Consider the following 19,020-nt stretch of genomic DNA (forward strand, 5'->3'; position numbering starts at 1 on the left):
TGGTTTCCTCAATTTTCAGTGACAGAAATACCCAATGCTGTAACACAGAGCCAATCACATTAGGTAGCATCTCCCAAGAAGTATTAACCCTGGCATCATTCTTAGTATCTTTTATATTACCCAGTTTCCTGTGTTTATCCCCCATGCACTAACTTGGATTCTTTCATGCCATGAGCTACACTAAGCTAAGTCTCTGATTGTAAAGGTTTGAATTTCAGTTTTTATCCCTGTATGTGTGTTTCCAGTACTGAGCAATTTCATTTTGAAAGTCCTAGCACATATTTTACTCTTTTTTTTTTTTAATCAGGGAAGATAAATGTGCAAGACTTCTTTCCTATCCATACGACACAGAAAGGAAGAGCAATTAAATGAATGATGGCTTCTGATTTTTCTCTGTATTTGAATGACATATTCATGATTTTATATTCAATAACCTGGGAATTAAAAATTCATTTAGTCACAATCTGTGCAGTGAATACAAGAAGTAAAATATCTTTCCCTCCACCCTCCTGTTTTCCCCTCTCATCACTCCTCCCCCTTTGCTCCCCTTCCCTTCTCCTCACTTCTCCCTCCTACTGCCTTTATTCCTCCTTCTTCCTTCCCTCCTGTTTCTCCTCCTCTCCACTCCCTCTCCTCCCTCCCCAATCCTGACCCTCCCCCTTCATTCTCTCCTCTCTCCTCTAAATCAGTATATCTCTCTTCTTTTTCCTTGATTGGGTAATACCTAGACCATAAAAATACATCTTTTAAATTGACATTTAATTTATTTTTATCATATACTGACCTTTTTTTTTTTTACATATTTCAATTATATAGTTAATTTTTGAAAATCTGCTTCATTGCCATTTTAGATATCCCAAGATGCCCCATCATGAAAAGTTCAATTTCACATCTGATATTAAATCATTGCTTTCATTCCATTATCTACAAAATAGCTAACTGCACAACAAAGGCTTTCAGTGCAGTGAGCAACAAATCCCCTCACTAGGAGCCACTTGTTCTGACTTTCTAGTTTAACAAGTACTGCCTGCGGCTTTTTCATATGTTCATCATCTAATCATAGTTTATCAGATTGGGGACCACTACTGTTTGGGTCAGGGGTTTCATCTGTATTACCAATAACCCCTCTTTCTTACATAACAAGGGGCCAAGGAAAATTCATTCTCCATTTTCTAATAACCTATGAGCTCATAAGCAGGAACTCAGTGTGCCCAATGCCATATTCTTATTTCTAAGGGTTTATATATCCAAAGGGAATCAGCATCTTTATGAATTCTGAAAACTCATTCAGGGTTTCAGTGATAGCCATCAGCTTTGGAGGCATTCAATAGCGAAACTTATATCGTTCCACGATATCTTCCCCAAAACTGCATTTTAGTACCTGAAACTGGTAATTTTCTATTGATTACATGGCTCTAGAAATTTGAACAGTGTTCCTCCATGCCACAGTCCATCATTTCCTTCATTTTAAATTCATGGAAGTACAACCTCAAGGAACTGCTGAGGTCTTTGCCATTTGACAATATGAATGTTCAGCAAGCAGTCCTTTCTAGTATATCAGCCACTGCTTTTCTAGCCTCTCGAAGCCATTAAACAGCACTTTCATAGAACAACATTGATCCTGTGCATCACAGATATCATTTGTGCAGTTTTAATGTTGAAAATGTAAACCTCGTAATTGGACAATAGTTAATTCTAGTCATTTATATAGTTACTAAGAGTATGTTGTGTTTTTCAATTTACTAGAAAAATAATGAAATATATTATGTGATGTTGGGGTCTAGGCTGTCCTAAAATCAGAGTTGTTTAAAATGCTAAAATATTTTTTATAGAGAAAATTAAAAAAAAATAATTCCTAGAAACTTATGCTAGGAAGAAGAAGGAGCACAAACAACTCTGACTTGTTAAAAAATGTCTTTTTATTGAAGTGACTACCCTTGACACTTGTTTGAATAATAACTTGAAATAGCATATATATTTAGGAAACATAATTTAAAAACTAATAACAACAAAAAAAATAAATTAAAAAAAAAAAAAAAAAAAAAAACCTACCAACGTGCTGAAGAAATAAGCTAATTGGAATGCCTGGTGCCTTTCATAAAACCTGTGCCCTCTAAACTGAGGCTGGGGTCTGTGAGGAGCTGAGCTCATCCTGCAGGCCCAGTTAAATGGCTGCTCTGACCACGTTTGCCATTGGAGCTGTGGAGAAACGCAGGGAATAAGATCAATTTATGCCAAATATGGAAAGTAGACCAGATGTGTTCTGATGAACAAGCTGCTCTTAGGGGCATATGAGTCACCTCAGGCACTCTGAGCTCACAGGGGAAGTATCCAGTGCTCTTAAATGGTGATGTGAGAGAGGAACCCCCAGAGACTCACCAGTTACATTATCTTTTCAGAGTTCTCTTCCAGGATAATCTGACCTCCTCTTCCTGTGTCAATAGTATACTCATATTCAAACCCATAGTTTGTTTTTGAGGAGGACTTAAGAGTTTTACCTCCTGTGTTCATACTAGTTTGATATCTCATAAAGAGACCAAGAGAATGTTGCAGAAGTCAAAGCTGCCAAGGGATAATTTATCACTCTCTGGCTTATTCAGTGACAGCCCAAGGAAAAATTTAATAATGCAGAACACACTTTAAAAGGACTAGATGTACTTTTTTTTCCCCACTAATTGACATGCATTATGTAAATAATGCCACTGTTATGTCATATTTTTATAATAAGTGAAAATACATAATTAAAAGCAAAGGTCAGAACGTCTCATGTTGTTTAAAGATACAGACTGAATATTGTCTATATTATATTTTATTATGTTATAGATAATATAAAAACACGTTGTATTAATCAGCTAAATTTAAAAAATATGGTTTAAGTACTGCCATTAGACTTTCTTGGGGAAATTTTATGTGCAGGCATGTTATAGATATGCACGTGAGGCATAGTGCCTGGAATATTGGAGTTAGCCAATAAATCCCAATTCCTTCTCTTCTCTTTAATAAGTGTAAATTGGGTCAGATATCAAATCAGTTTTAATAAGACAGCAGAGATCATTTGTTATAGATTGTATATTTTACACATTTGTTGTAAATACATCGCTTTGGCACCACAGTAATGGAAAGAATTCTGAAATATCTTTATCCATTGCTAATCCTGCAGGGAACAGGGGTTTGTAGAAAAGTAGAGAATAAACTTTGCAGATAAGAAAACTCATCAATACCATATAAGCAGTTGCTTTGTCATAAACAAACTAAACTATCCATGAATCAGTTTCTAAATTAATTCAGAAAGGTGTAATTAACTTCACTGAAATCCTTTCCCCATTGCTCCCTGACCCTAAACTAATCTTGATGCACTACATTTCCCCCTTTTAAACGCTAGCATGTCCTCCATGTGGCACCCGCCATGTGATGAATCACACTCCATACTAATTACGCCTCATAATGTTTCTGTGTTATAAATTGATTTTTCACATTTGTCTATTAGCATCGCAATTGTTGGTTGGTTGCCAGTTTCTTAAAACAAATGAAACAGAAAAAGAACTGCTAGTATTTAATCTTGAAGTTAAATCCCTGATTATTCCCAGAGTGTGTGAACTCTCCAAAGAAAATCATATCAACAAAATTATGACAAAATACAACAATTATAACTTTGTTTTTATTAAATGCTCATATTCTCTAGCTAAATGAGACCACATTCCTCTTTCTAAATCTAGTTACTTTGGTGATTGCAATGTCATTAATCATTCAGTCTCATAGCATCATTTTTTTTTTTTCCACTCCCCAATAATCTTGCTACTTCTTTGCCGTCAAGGACAGTGTCAAGCTTATTTGGAGCAGAGAAGAATAATTTTCTCTGTATAAACAAAAAAATGAACTTTAATCCTTCTACTCAGTTTTTAAGACTATTTCCTACATTCAATAGTCTTCCTAATTAGAACTGGTCTTTGCCACAGACTTATGAAAAGATAAATCAAGTATGTCCATTTTAGTATTTATTCATGAAACAAGAAGCTGAATTTGGAGCTATTTAAACTCTAATGTCCAGTTTTTTTTTTTTTCTTACCCCCCTTTTAGTTACAAAAGCAGTTATATCACACCTAATTGACACAATTTGTTATCATATTGCCTTCTGTAGTGACTGTGACACTTTCATATAGATTCTCACTCACATATGTTGGACATGACTTCATTTTAAGACACAGAAACTTACCATTTAAAAAATTCCATTTCCAGCTAAAGAACTTCATGAAAAACTATGATGGGGTAGCTGCCGCTTCTTTCTCCCGAGCTGTGGAAACTGTTGAAGCCAATGTGCGCTGGAAAGTGCTTTATCAAGAGGAGCTTTTCCAATGGCTGGGAAAAGCTTTGAGACACTAATATGTGTCTTTCATAAACAGCTCTATGGGGATTTTGTGAGAAGAGCTGCATGATGTGAAATCAGGAAAATGTGCTACGTGAAAAATGGCCAGAATTTCAGTGTTAACGCGTGGGAGGAATTTTTGTTGTTGTTGCTGTTTTGTTTTGTTTGTTTTTGTTTTTGGGGAAACTTTTGTTTAATCATTCTGTTTTGCTTTTCTACTGGGAATTCTTCTCTGAAGATATTTTTGCAAGTGAAATTAGCCATGATTGCTTCAGCTGTACATTCCTCACTGTACAGGACCAAATATGATAGTGGTGCATGTTAATGTTACAGTCAGTTTGGGAAAACATATTCAGAATATTTTGTGCATGGTTGTATGGTTCTGCCTGTGTTCCAGCATGCTTATTTAAAATGTCCAGTGTTGTATGTGAATATGTGTTACATCTATAATGGGCATTATGCAAAAGCACAAATGTTATCTATGACAATCAGTGTCACAATGAAAGAAAAACTTTTTAAATAGGAAATTCTCAGCTCTGGGAAATGTAAGAAGTACAACAGCCCTTTAAGGAATCAATATCACTGATTTCAGCACTTGGATTGTCTAGCAATGATTATTGTGTTGCTAACTCAGCTTCTTTGAGTTAATGATATGTATACATTTAAAAAGGCATATAGATAGTGTATACATATGTATATGTACATAGGGAACCCCAAAATGTATAATAGTATGATATACACTGCACATGTGCAAAAAAAATTACTTCAGATCAAAGAAAATTTATCTCTTTTTTATAAATGTATGTAAACTTTGAAAAGTCTTAAATAATTTATCTCAACAATATTCTTCCTGAAAATTTCTGGATTAGTTTCTCAACTGTTAATGGATTTTTATCTACTTCCTGAACAGTGGTCTATTCTACTACATGCAAATGAATTCCAACAAAAGTTAAGTATAAACTAAGCACTCTTCTAATTCTCTTGTTAACCTGGCAGCCTTGCATCTACATAAGTCTGTCATGATTTTGGTCAAATTTACTATCACACAAAACAATTCTGTAAAGTTAGAGTTATCAATGCTCAGAAAGTGTTTATTTTCCATATTGCTTGTTTTCTCATCTCATATTGTATGGTCTAGAAAGTTAAACACTTTCCTTTGCTGGTCTTTGTATCTGTGTTATTCTAATCCTCCATTAAGCAAGCATACCTCAAGTGGGTCTATTAGTATTTAATGACCTTTTATGCCAGTTGTGACATTTGTTAAAATGAAAAGTGGCTTTCTTTTTGTTATTGTGCAAAGCTTTTCTTTTGGGGTTGACAACTCTGTTCTACATGGGGATTTCTAATAGTCCTTTTCATGGGTGTGTGTTAAGTAGCACAAATGATTTTGAAATGGTATTTTCACCCAGTATGCCAGCCTCCAAAGGTTCCTTAATTGTTACAAAATTAGTGTATTTTAAGTTTGCCATTATAAAATATCAATACAACTACTATAAGTCATGAGTACACAACTTCCTATTTCCTTTCAGCTTTCTACTCCTAAACATCCCCTTGCTGATTAATGAAATAAATATAATTCTAATAATCATTGAATACTGAAAAAATTAGACATTTTGGAAACTAGAACCATAGGTTTATTTAAAATGTGCAGGAGAGAGAAGCAATTCTTTACTCCATATAACAATTATTACCTAAGATTGACTCCTATCCATTTAGCAATTAATACCTATTACTCTTACTTTAATTTTCAGCACTTCATTTAACTTAAACACATGAATTTTAAATGCTCTTTGTGGTGTTAACAAGGCATGATAATGCTTATTGTAAAATCTATAATTTACTTCACTATCAAAAGTGATGAATTTCAATTGCTATGCATTATATTTATTAAATCTTTAAGGTATAACTTCTGAAACATAACAATAATAAATATCATACTGCCATGCAAGTTCCAATTATGTACTATATCACCATTTATTCATACAATGGAGAAGATGAAAAATCTGAGGTGAATATTTTATTTTGTGTCATGAATTAGTTAAACAAACAAAACAAACAAACAACAACAACAACAAAAAGAAAACCCTCGTAGGTGTGGTATTCTTTTGATTAAAATCACCATTTCCAGCTTTGAGTTAGAAGGGCCTTTACATGTCTTTTTTCCTCCCCACTGTTAATCTTAACTCTTCTCTCAGTATTTTAGTGGCTTTGAACAACTGGTTTAACTATAATGTCAAATCCTAAGCATATAATTATGTACAATGTTCAATACCTCATACAGTACTTATTTACAGTGAAGTGGTATTAATGGCATTGAAATGTCAGTTTTGTTTTACACATTTTTCAATAATTTATCCTTTCCGATGTTGAAATAACATCAGGCTTTAATGTTTTTCAGTTGTCTAAATAAGTAATATTTTCAAAATAATAAAATGACCAATGATATCTCTTGGAATACTCTGTAAAATGTAGTTATAAAATTCTATTTTCTACGTAGAGTTTTTATCTTCTCTTCTTGGCTGATTTTACAAATCACATGCATTAAATCACAAATTGTTTGAAAGTGTTCAACAGCTAGGCTTAAAAATTTGTTATTTCAATATGTATATAACAGAAAAAACTCGGTCTGAATCGAAAAGGACTAAATTAGTTTCCATACTGGGTAATCAACATCTCTAGCTACCTTGTAAATAAAATGTTGTGGGTTTTTTTTTTCCAATTTTTACAAAGTTACTCCTTCCCTAAAAACATGCTTGTGATCTTTGAAGTTTTTAAAATGCACAAATATCTATAATGCTAAGTCTGTTTCAGTAACAGATTTTAGCTAGAGCTTAAGCTCACTTTATATTATAGCTAATATTTCTGGGGTAAAATAATTTGAAATTATTATAACTGCAATATCTTATGAGGCTATTAAGGTGATGCTATGTATTTGTAAAATGCATTTCATCTTCAAAGAAATTTTACATCTGCTGTTTTATTTGACTACTCACAAAAACATTATAAATTTTATTAGCGCCAATGCTTTGATGAGGACATTGAGACTCAGAGTAACAACATGAGCTATTTAATATTAGATAGTTGTTATTTTGATGACAGATACAATTACCTAAGTTTCTCAGGACAACTCTTGTACAACTGAAATATAAAAATATGTTTAATATAATTCTATCCATTGCATTAGTTGGAGACTTTCCAACTACTTGAAACAGCATTGAAATACCTGATTAAATATATTTACAACAATTACGTTATTTTTTTGAAGTCTATGTTTCTAATTTGCATGATGTCCAACAACTGGGTGAAAACTTAAATCAGCATTTACTGTGGTCAGCATAAGAATAACTATTTGTACCAATCAAAGCTTTTATAGTTTCTTTTTTATCGTTATTGAACTTGTTTAATCAAGATTTTAAAATACTGATAATGTGCATTACTCACTAAAATACCTTTGATCAACTCTACCTGTAGTAACAGATGGTTAAACCACACATAGAATGCTGTCCATCTAAATCAGTGAAAATAATATTCTGTAAAAATATTGGGAAAAGAAAACTTTTTGTAGACTCAGTTGTGAAAATGCAATTTTATACAACTGTAATACTGGATTAGATTTACTCCAGTCATCTTTGTTCCAGATGAGGAGAGATCAATAGTTGCATCTTAGATGACCACTCACAAGATTGTAAGACCTCAGTCACTAATGACCAAAGTAGAATGTAGAACAATGTTTTTGTGTACGATGCTGTGCCAATTGAGCTTGATGTCCCCTGTGACCATGGGTCCAGGCCTATGGGTTCAGTGCCTTACTCCCTCAAGGTGCTTGCCTGTGGCTCAGAAGTTATTTTAACTTAGTCCCCTATGGAAGGAAGGTTGGGCAATCTACTTCCGTAGTGATACAGCCTCGGAAACCCAAGGTGGGGTTGCTATGAGTTGTGTCTGACTCGACGGCACATAACAACAACAGCTCTATTATATTTGTAGACATTTTTATAGCACATAAAAATACATATTTAGGAATAATCATCTGCCAAACCTACATATGGTCATGGGTATATTCCCATTCACCTACTCATACCTGATCATCTTGCCTGTCTACCTGTGTATCCACCCTTAGATTAATGTTTGTTATTACTGATAATGCAGTATTGTGTACATAATAGTATTTACCTTTGTTGTCTATACCTCCGGTGCACCTCTCTGTATCCTCCCTTTCCTTAGTGATATTATGCTGCTCACACACTTTTGTTATATTGCTTTTCCCATTACTCAAATCAATACATGTCTCTCAACTAGCTAGCAATTTTCTGTCCCCTGCCCTCCTATCTCTGGTAATCAACAAAGGAAATTTCCTTCCCTGTGTAAACCTTTCCTTGACTCTTTATAATAAGGGACTGATACAATATTTGTCCTTCTGTGATTGACTTATTTCACTCAGCATAATGTCCTCCAAGCTCATTCACGTTGTGAGGTGATTCATGGATTCTTCACTATTAGTGTTGCAGAATATTCCATTGTGTGTATGTACCACAGTTTGCTTTCCATTGATCTGCTGATGGGCGCTTAGGCTGTTTCCATCTCTGTTATTGTGAATAGTGCTGCAGTGGACCTGGGTGTGAATATATCCATTCATGTCCTAGATCTCACCTATTTAGGATATATTTCTAGTATGTGCTTGCTGAAACAAATGGTATTTCTATTTCAAACTTATTAATGTAACACCAGGAGCTCTGGTAGCATAGTGCCTAAGGCACATGACTGCTAACCAGAAGGCTGGTGGTTCAAACCCACCAGCCACTTCTTGGAAGGAAGATGGGGCAATCTACTTCCATAATGATACTGCCTCAGAAACGCAAGGAGGGGTCACTATGAGTCAGGTTTGACTCAACAGCACATAATAACAACAACAACAACAATGGAACACCATAGAATTTTCCATAGTACTTGTACCATTTTACAGTTCCACCAACAGTGTATTAGAGTTCCAATATCTCCACAGTCTTGCCAGATGTGTTTTTTGGACTTTGCTATAATTGCTGGGGTGAGATGATATCTCTTTGTTGTTTTTATTTGCATCTGTAATGGATATTGAATGCAAGCATTTCTTCATGTGTTTGTTGGCTTCCTGAATATCTTCTTTGGTGAAGTACTTGTTCATGTCCTCTGCCCATTTTTGAATTGGATTATTTGTTTTTTATGATGTTGAGGTGTTGAAGTTTTCTGTAAATATTAGAGATAAGTCACTTGTCAGATATATCATAGCCAAATATTTTTTTCCCAATCTGTGGGTCCTCTTTTTACTTTTTTGGAGAAGTCTTTTGATGCACATGAGAATTTAAGAAGGTCCCAGTCGTCTAGTTTGTCTTCTTCTGTTTGCACATTTTGGGTTATGATTGATAGTATTTGTGCCAGAAATTGGGGCCCCTAAGTTTGCCCTCACTTTTTCTTTGTGAAACTTTGTAGTTTGGGGTTTTACATTTAGGTCTTTGATCCATCTTGAGTTCATTTTTGTATATGGAATGAAGTATGGATCTTGTTTCATTTCTCTGCAAATTAATATCCAGTTTTCCCAGCATCATTTGTTGAAGAAATTATCTCTTTCCCCACTGACTGTGTTTCAGCCCTTTGTCAGAGATCAGCTGTCCATAGGTGAATGGATCTATTTCTGAGTTCTCATTCTACTCCACTGGTCTACGTGTGTATTGTACAGAGATTAGACTGTTTTGACTATTGTGGCTGTGTAGGTTTTGAGATTGGGAAATGTGAGACCTCTTCATTTTCTTCTTCAATGGTGCTTTGCTTATTCAAGGTCTCTTTCCATATAAAATTAGTGATTGTTTTCTCCATGTCCTTAAAGAATGTTGGTAGAATCTGGAATGGGATTGCATTGAATATATTGCTTTGGACAGTATGGACATTTTCACAGTGTTCAATCTTCCTATCCATGAGCAAGGTATGTTGTTCCATTTATGTAAATCTCTTATAATTTCTTTAAATAGTGTTTTGTAGTTTTCTTTCTATAGGTCTTTTATGTCCCTGGTAAGATTTATCCCTAAGTATTTTATATTTTTTGTAGCTATTGTAAATGATATTGTTTTCTTGCTTTCCTTTGCAGAGATTCCTTTGTTGATGAAGGGGAAATCCAATTAATTTTTGTATGACGATCTTCTATTCGGCCACATTGCTAATCTTTCAATCACTTTCAGTAGTTTTCTTGTTGTTTCTCTTGCGTTTTCTATGTATAGGATCATATCATTTGCAAATGGAGATAGTTTTACTTCTTCTTTGCCAATTTTGATGCTTTTTATACTTTTTGTTGCCCATTGCCATGGCTAAAACTTCCAATACAATGTCGATACAGTGTTGAATAGAAGTGGTGACAGAGGTGATCATCCTTGTCTGATTCACTTTCACAAGGGTGTTGCTTTGAGTCTCTCTCCATGGAGAATAATGTTTGGTGTTGTTTTTGCACATATGCCATTTATTAGGGAGTTCATTGTTATGTTAAGAAATTTCCCTCTATTCTCATTTTGCTGAGAGTTTTTTTTAATGCATTTTCTGCATAGATTGATATCATTGTTTGGTTCTTTTCCTTTGTTTTATGTATGCGATGGGTTACATCGATTGTTTTCCTAATGTTGAACTATCCTTGCATACCTGGTATGTATCCCACTTGGTCATCGTGTATTATTAGTGTAGTATTCTGTTGGCTAGGGTTTCATTGAAGATTTTTGCATTATATTGATGAGCTATATTGGTCTGTAGTTTTCCTCCTTAGTGGCATCTTTTCCTGGTTTTGGTATCAAGATTATGCTTTCTTCATAGAATGAATTTGGGAATATTCTGTCATTTTCTGTGTTCTGGAATAGTTTGAGTAGAACAAGTAGTATGAGCATAGAACAAGTATTTTCAGCTCTTTGAACACTTGATAGGATTCTGAACATTTGATTGGATTCTTCAGTGAAGCCACCTGGGTCAGGACTTTTGTGTGTGTGGAGTTGTTTTTTTTTTTTTAATGACCTGCTCAAAATCTTCTTTTGTTATGGCTCTGTTCAAATTGTCTACCTCTGTTTGTATTAGATTAAATAGGTTGTGTATTTATAGAAATGTGCTCCTTTTTCTCTAGGTTTTCAAATTTGTTAGAATACAGTTCTTCATAGTATTCAATTGTTATCCTTTTTAATTCAATTGTTTCTGTTGAGATGTCACCCATTTCATTTATTAATCATGTTATTTTCATCTTCCCTTTCTTATCCTTAGTTAAATTTTCCAGTGGTTTGTCAATTTTGTTAATCTTTTTGAAGAGTGAGTTTCTAGTATGTTTAATATTTTCCAATTTTCTGTTTTGTTTATTTCTGTTCTGATCTTTACTATTTCCTTTCTTCTGGAAACTAAGCTTCTTTTATTGCTCTTTTTTTTTTTTTTTCCCTAATTGTTGGAGTTGTTGGGTTCAGGTGTTGATTTTGAGTCAGTCTTCTTTTTTTGTGTGTGCATTTATTGCTATAAATTGACCTCTGAGTATACCTTTTGCTGTATCTCAAAGGTTTTGGTATGTTGTGTTTTCATTCTCATTTTTTTCTAGCAACTTTTTTAAATTCACATTTTATTTCTGCTGTTACCAGTAGTTCTTGACCAGTGTGTTATTTAGTTTTCATAGTTTTTAATTTTTTTTTTTTTCTGGTCTCCTTATTTCTGATTTTATAGCCTCATGACACAAGAAGGTGCTTTGTAATATTTTGATATTTTTAAAATAATTGAAGCTTGTTTGGTGGCCCACTATACGATCTATTCTGGAGAATTATCCATGTGCACTGGGAAAGAATGTGGATTGTGTTTTGGGGTGGAGTGCTCTGTATATATCTGTGAGGTCAATTTGGTGATTGTGCTGTTGAGATCTCTATCTTTGTTGAGTTTCTTGCTTGTTGTTCTGTCCTTCATCAAAAGCAGTGTCTTAAAGTCTTCAACTACTATTGTAGAATTGTCTGTTTCTCATTTCAACTCTCTTAATGTTTGCTATAGGTACTTCTGAGCTCTTTCATTGGATGCATAAATATTTATTATATATTTATCTTGGTCAATTGAAATTTTTATCATCATATATTGCCCTTCCTTATTCCTTATTCTAGTTTTCACTTTGAAGTCTTTTTTTAATCAGAAATTAACATTGCCACTCCTGCTTTTTATGGTTGCCATTAGCTTGATATATTTTTTCCAGCTCTTGATTTTTAACATAGTTTTATCTTTGTGTTTAAGGTGAGTCTCTTGTAGGGAGCATATGGATGAATCTTGTTTATTATCCATTATTCCACTCTCCTTCTCTTGACTGGTGCATTTAATCTTGTCACATTCAGTGTAATTACTGGTAGGTAGGAATTTATTTCTGTCATTCTGTTGTGTTTTTTATTGTGGTATTGATGGTTACTGTGTTGTGAATGTTTTTCTGTGTTAGGTTTGTTTTATTATCATGTTTTCTTTTCCATTTCTTCATTGCTGTTGATTTTGAGTTTACTAAGTCCTTGTAATTTTCTTATTCCTCATTTTGGTTTGTACAATTATTTTCTTTGTGGTTACCCTGTAGTAAATTTTTATCTTACTTATTTTAGAATAGTCTGTTCTATATTGAAATCTTCCTGAATTCTGTCCATATGGAATATCTGTAATTAAACCATTTATTTATTCTTTTTGCTATGTAGTGCTTGTCATTTACAGATTGGTGCCTCTGGTTCTTTATTTTCTGTTCTATGAGCTTATTTTAGTTTTGAGAATTCTTTTTCTATGTTGGTTTTTGGTGGTATTGTTATGTGTCTTTTTTTTTTTTTAATAATTTTTATTGTGATTTGGGTGAAAGTTTATAGAGCAAATTCATTTTTTGTACAGCAGTTCACATACACTTTCTTGTGACATTGACTACAATCTCCCACAATGAAACAGCTCTCTTCCCACTTCCTCCCCATAGTTACCTTTTCCCTGTGGCCTTCCCTCCCATGCACTCCTGCCCTCTGACCTGTCTCCCTGTGCATACATAGCCGTTCTATTCACCCATGAATGATCTCTTCAAGGAGTGTGTCTACCTAATGTAAATGTTCAGCTCATATGTTTGTCTTTTGTTTGGCTGGAAGCCACAGGAATGGGTTCAATTCTAGACCTGAAGGGCAGCTAGGGGTCATAGTCTCAGGGGTTCCACCAGGCTCTATCAGTCCCTCCCCTTTTTTTGTTATGATTTTGAGTTTTGTTCCACATTGTTCTCGCATTCTATCCAGGATCTCCTATATTGATCCCCCTCTGAGGGGTTGACAGCAGTAGCTGGGCACTATTTAGTTCTTCTGGTCTCATAGTTGTATAGGCTAAGGATTGCATGGTGTACCAGTCATTTGGACTAATTGTTTCCACGTGTCTTTGGTTTTCTTTATTCTTCTTTGCTCTTGAAGAGGAGGGACCAATTGTTGCATCTAGATGGCTGCTTGCAAGCTTTTAAGATCCCAGTTGTTACTCACCAAAGTAGGATGTGGAACAATTTTTTTGTGTAGTATGTTATGCCAGTTGTGCTTGATGTCCCCTCTGTGGTATTGTCATGTGTCTTAACAACACTTAGGTTGTTTCTTCCACTATTCATTTTCTATCTGAAGGATTCCTTTACTATTTCTTGTAAGGCTTACCTGGTTTTTAAAAATTCCTTTAATTTCTATTTGGAAATGTCCCAATTTCACCATCGTGTTTGAGGAATAGTTTTGCTGGATATATTTCACAGTTGGCAATTATTTTCTTTCAAGGTTTTATATATGTCATCACATTGCCTTCTTGTCTGCATGGTTTCTGCTGAGAAATCATAACTTATTCTTATTGGTAGTCCTTTGTAGGTAACATTTCATTTTTCCAAAGCTGCTCTCAAGATTCTTTCATTGTCTTTGATTTTCAAATGTTTGATAATGATATGTCTTAGTGACTTTCTCTTGTGTTCTAACCTGTATCTAACCTGTAGGGGATTTGTTGAGCTTCTTGGATGTATATCTTTTCATCTTTCATAATATTGAGGAGGTTTTCTGTTAGCAGATCTTTGACCATTTTCTTTCTTTTCTTTTTTTTTTTTTCTCTTCTTGTTGTATAATTCTAATCACATGTAAGTTATTTTTCTTGATTTCATCCCATATAATTCATGTTTTCTTCCTTTTTCTTCCATCTTTTTCTGGAATTTTCCTCACAAGCTGGTATAAAGGGATTTGTGTTTCAGCTGGCTAATGCATTCTCCAGCCAATTTTATTCTACTCTTTTGTCCTTCCAGAGTGTTACCTATCTCTGTATTTCAGTGTTTATCTTCTGGATTTCCAATTGCTGTTTTTGTATTTCTAATTGTCTATTCATTTTGGCAATTTGTCCTTGTGTTCTTTTCCTGAATTCTTCTAGGGTATTGTCTGTCTTCTCCTTGCTTTTATTTATGATTTCCTCAAGCTCTTGGAAGATATGTATATATATGCTTGATCTTTTGAATTCCTTATCAGATATTTCTGTTACCTGTTCTTCCTCAGAAACTTTTCCTATTTTTTTTATTTTGTCCAGTTACATCCATTTACTTATTCTATATCATTGTTTGAATTGAATTTTTCTATTGTCTCTAAGACATTTTGAAGTTGTTTTTATTTGATGGTTATGTGTTAGCTTGTTTCACCCTGGTTTTCTGTTTAGTTTTGTTTCAATATGTCCAGAAGGGTGGGAAAGGTGTTTTTTTTTTTGTTAGCTTGGCAGCACTGGGACATGCTCCAGCTATCTCTGTGTTGGTGGAATAACAAGTGGGAATGTGGGCATGGGTGTCTGTCATGAGGAGGAACTACAGGTGGGATGAGCAGGTGTTTTCCATCATTTGTCATTGATCCAGTGATGCAGGAGCTGGTGGTGGTGCTTGTCAGTTGGATGAGGTGGTCAGTGTAGTAGATATGGCTGACTAGTGGAATGTTAATGTTGTCCTCCCATTGCATTGGGATAGAGGGAAAAAAAGTAGAAGACTAAGGGAAGGAAAAAAAGAAAAGTAAAAGATAAAAAATAGAGAAAAATAAATAGAAGAAAAAAGAAAGAGGACTTGATAAGAAAGATTGTTAAAAATGACAGAACAGATAAAAAATAAGAAAAATTGGGAAAAAGAAAAGAAGGAAAAGAAGGAAGCCGGGGAGAAGGGACTTTTGTAATTACGGTCAGCTGGCAGCCCTGGGAGCAGTCATTTGCCATGCAAACCATTGATCCCCGGGAGCATATGCCCACAGAGGTGAAAGAAGCCTGACATGAGTGGGTACCTACAGGAGAGAAGGTTACAAGTGTATTAGTCCTCTTATGCTCATTGTGAGAAAGATCAGCCAATTACACAAGCACAGGAAAGGAGAGCTGAAGCCCCTGGCTCAGTCTCTTGGAGGGAAGAGTGAAGCTCTCCACTTGAGATTCACTGGCATGGGCCTGGAACCCTTCTGGACACACACGGCCATTTACCCAGCTCCTCCCCAGACTGCAGTGAAAAGCCATGCTGAGATTAGCTTCTCCAACTCCTCTAACACAGGCCTTTCTCCTTACAGAGGTAGGAGGTGTGTGGCGTGAGTAAGTGCCTCAGAGAGGTGGCTGCAGAGGTGTACCTCTTGCATTCAGTGTGCAAAAGGTCTGGTAGTGCTTCATGCACCAGGCAGGCAAGTTTCAGCCCCTGGCTCCGTCTGCTAAAGGTAAGTTGTTGGGGTGGCTGGGCTGTCGTGGCTGTGGCCAGAAATCCAAATGGCTGAGGGCGGGGCTTCTCTAGCCACCAGATTAGTGGGGCAGAAAAAGCATCTACCCCTACACTCAGGGAAGATACGTGTTTGTTTGATAAGAGAGTGTAGTTCTCCAGTCACGATTGACTGGCATGGGGTTGGTGCCTTTCTGTGTGCAATCAGCTGTTCAGGTGTTTATCCAGCTCTTGCTCAGATTTAATCAAGAGAGGCCGTCCTAAGCCTAGCTTCTCCAACTGCTCCAGCACAGGTTTTTTTCCCTTGCGTAGGATCTCAGCTCAATTGACTAACGTGGACTAGTGGTGAGTTATTTCATTACCTTTCTACGGCTTCCTCCTCACTTAGCGACTGCTTGTGCCGCTGTAAATGTGACCCACTTCCCTGTATGTTCCTCTCCCAGCTCCCACACATAGTATGCGCACCCTGAATGTCTCCTAATCTGTCAACACCGTGTCTTTATCACCATGTGGATTCCGTGACATTGCTTTCTCCTCATCCACGTTTGATGTCTCTGTGTTTAAAATGGTCATGCTTCAGTTAGTCCTGGCTTGTTTCTTTCCCTATTCACTGACCTTGTTCCATCTTCCTTTCCAACCAACTGGGGCTCAATCGAATTCTTTCTCCTCTTATTTGACACTGAGCATTCCAAGATCATTATTTCTATCTGTTTCATTCAGTTTTTCTAGGTCTGTGTTGTAGAGGGATTAGGTGGAGTGTGTTAGCAGGATGCCATCTTGTCTCTGCCCTGGCTATGATTTTTAGTAAAGCAGTTCACTAGGCCTTGTCTTCTGCAGAGCCACTGTGTGGATTTGAACTGTCAATCTTTGGGTTAACAACTGATCAGAAACCACTTGTGCCACCCGGGTTCCTTGAAATTGCAGATATAATTATAAAATCTAGCTACGGATATTTTAAGGGCATTTTTTTCTAAGGCATTGGGAAATATAAGATAGTTCAACTATCTCTCTCAGCAAATCAACAAGGAAATCACTTATACCTATTAGAGAAAGAGTAAAAAGCCCATAAAGTGAGACATCCATTTTTGCTTTAACAGAGAGCCTAGTTGAATTGTTACCACTTGACATTGCAAGTTATATATTGACAGAATTCAATTTAAACAAATATTTATTGGTCACCGTTTATTTCACAAGGCACTTTGTGAAGGGCAAGGAAGGTGGAAATGAATGAAGCCTAAAGGAATTCACATCATAATATATGAAACAAACATAAACAAATAATGAACTAATCAGAAAGATAAAGATAATATGAAAAATAATTGCATGCTACAAGGAAGGAAGTAAATCACAGGTATAGATAAAATTATGCAATTATTTTGTATACTAGTTCTTAAAACTTTTATGGTACTTCAATAAAATTTCATGGTTTGGTTTCATAACATTTAGTTTTAAGGAAATATGTAACATTTGGAAGTATAATAAAATCATACCATTTAAACTGAAATAATTGGAACATAAATTGGATTAGAATTTATCATTGAGAAAAAAAGCTGTTTGAGCAATTTAGTTTTATCGGTAAGTTGCAGGAAGAATGTTTCACCTACTTACGAAAAAAAATATTTTAAAATATCATTTGTATATTCGCAATGTTACCTTTTAGATAATCATATATTCTTTTAATTAGATTCAGTCTTACTTATCATAGGCAACAATTTATTTGTCCAAATTACTACATGTGAACTTGAGCAACAAAAAGTTCTTGTAAAATATTGTAGAATTCCAAAATTTAATTATATAAGAGTAGACTTCTGTTCATTTGCTTTGAATTAACATGAAGAGTTTATTTTTTAAGTAAATAGTTTGTTGAATATGTTGTAGATCCAGGACAAGTCTAGCAAAAGTGTACTGTAGTAGCTTTTATTTTCAACTTTACTTTATGAAATTTTATTTGAAAGTTTGGGTAAGGAAAAAATGTTAAGTATTTTAAATACTAAAATAACAGTTGCTGAAAACTTATGCTCTAATTTTGAATAAACTATATGTGTGTATTTACATGCATTCCATTTTTTAAATGAGATTCTTCACAAACTGGCCCTATTTTATAAATCTGACTTTTTATTTCACTCTTCTTTCAAGTTATTAGTTGATTATATATTACTATATAGTTAAATGGAACAAGAGAGTTCATATCAAGAAGTGGAAATTAAATAGAATTCTAACCCTAAAGACCTTGAATTTTCCTGTTAGGATCATGCAAGCAAGTAACAGTCTTTTCACAAACATTTATTTAATACATTAATTAGCCTATCTTTTTGAATTATTTTGAACATGAAACATAAAGTATATGGAGTATTATATTTAAGTCAAATGGTATAAATAAATAATTTTTATTACACTTCTATTTCTTTACTTGAATTTTAAGACTTTGCTTCTGATATTTTTTAAGCAGTCATTTAAATTTGTATTTAAATTTAAATTTGTTTTGACATATATTCCCCATATATATTATGTAGCTATTTTTACCAACAACATAGTGCCTTGCACATAGTAGATATGCAATAAATACAGAATAAATAAATGAACTAGTGGTAAGTAGTAGTATTTTGCCTAAATTTTGAAAACATAGACTCTAAGGCTTTTGATTTTGAATATTCAGTACTTGAAGGACAGTACTTTAAAGATATTTCTCTTGTCCATGGTGACAGTATTTAAAGCATTAGGCTGCTAACCAAAAAGTCAGTGCTTCTAACCCATGGGAAGCTGCTCTGTGGGCAAAAGATGTGGCAGTTTTCTCCTATAAAGATTTACAGCCTTCGTAACCCTATAGGGAAGTTTTACTGACAGGTTTGCTATGAGTTGGAATTGACTTGACAGAAGTGAGTTTGGTTTTTTAAGTCTATATTGTAAAGAATTAAGCAGAAAAAAAAATCTGCAATTTTGTTCCAAATAAAAATTTTAAACC

At 34.6% G+C, this 19,020-nt stretch overlaps 1 protein-coding gene across 1 annotated transcript in view; it reads left to right on the top strand.

The window, feature by feature from the left end:
* TRHDE (thyrotropin releasing hormone degrading enzyme) overlaps positions 1 to 4,380 on the top strand; it is a 647,634-nt gene extending 643,254 nt beyond the window's left edge. Inside the window, exon 19 of the mRNA XM_007952466.2 lies at positions 4,237 to 4,380. Within this exon, the coding sequence (XP_007950657.1) occupies positions 4,237 to 4,380 (144 nt within the window). The remainder of the gene's footprint in view (positions 1 to 4,236) is intronic.
* The last annotated feature ends 14,640 nt before the right edge of the window (positions 4,381 to 19,020 follow it).

Source organism: Orycteropus afer, unplaced genomic scaffold (assembly GCF_000298275.1).
Source record: "Orycteropus afer afer isolate SDZICR_OR568_19922 unplaced genomic scaffold, OryAfe1.0 scaffold00339, whole genome shotgun sequence".
Lineage (NCBI taxonomy): Eukaryota > Metazoa > Chordata > Mammalia > Tubulidentata > Orycteropodidae > Orycteropus > Orycteropus afer.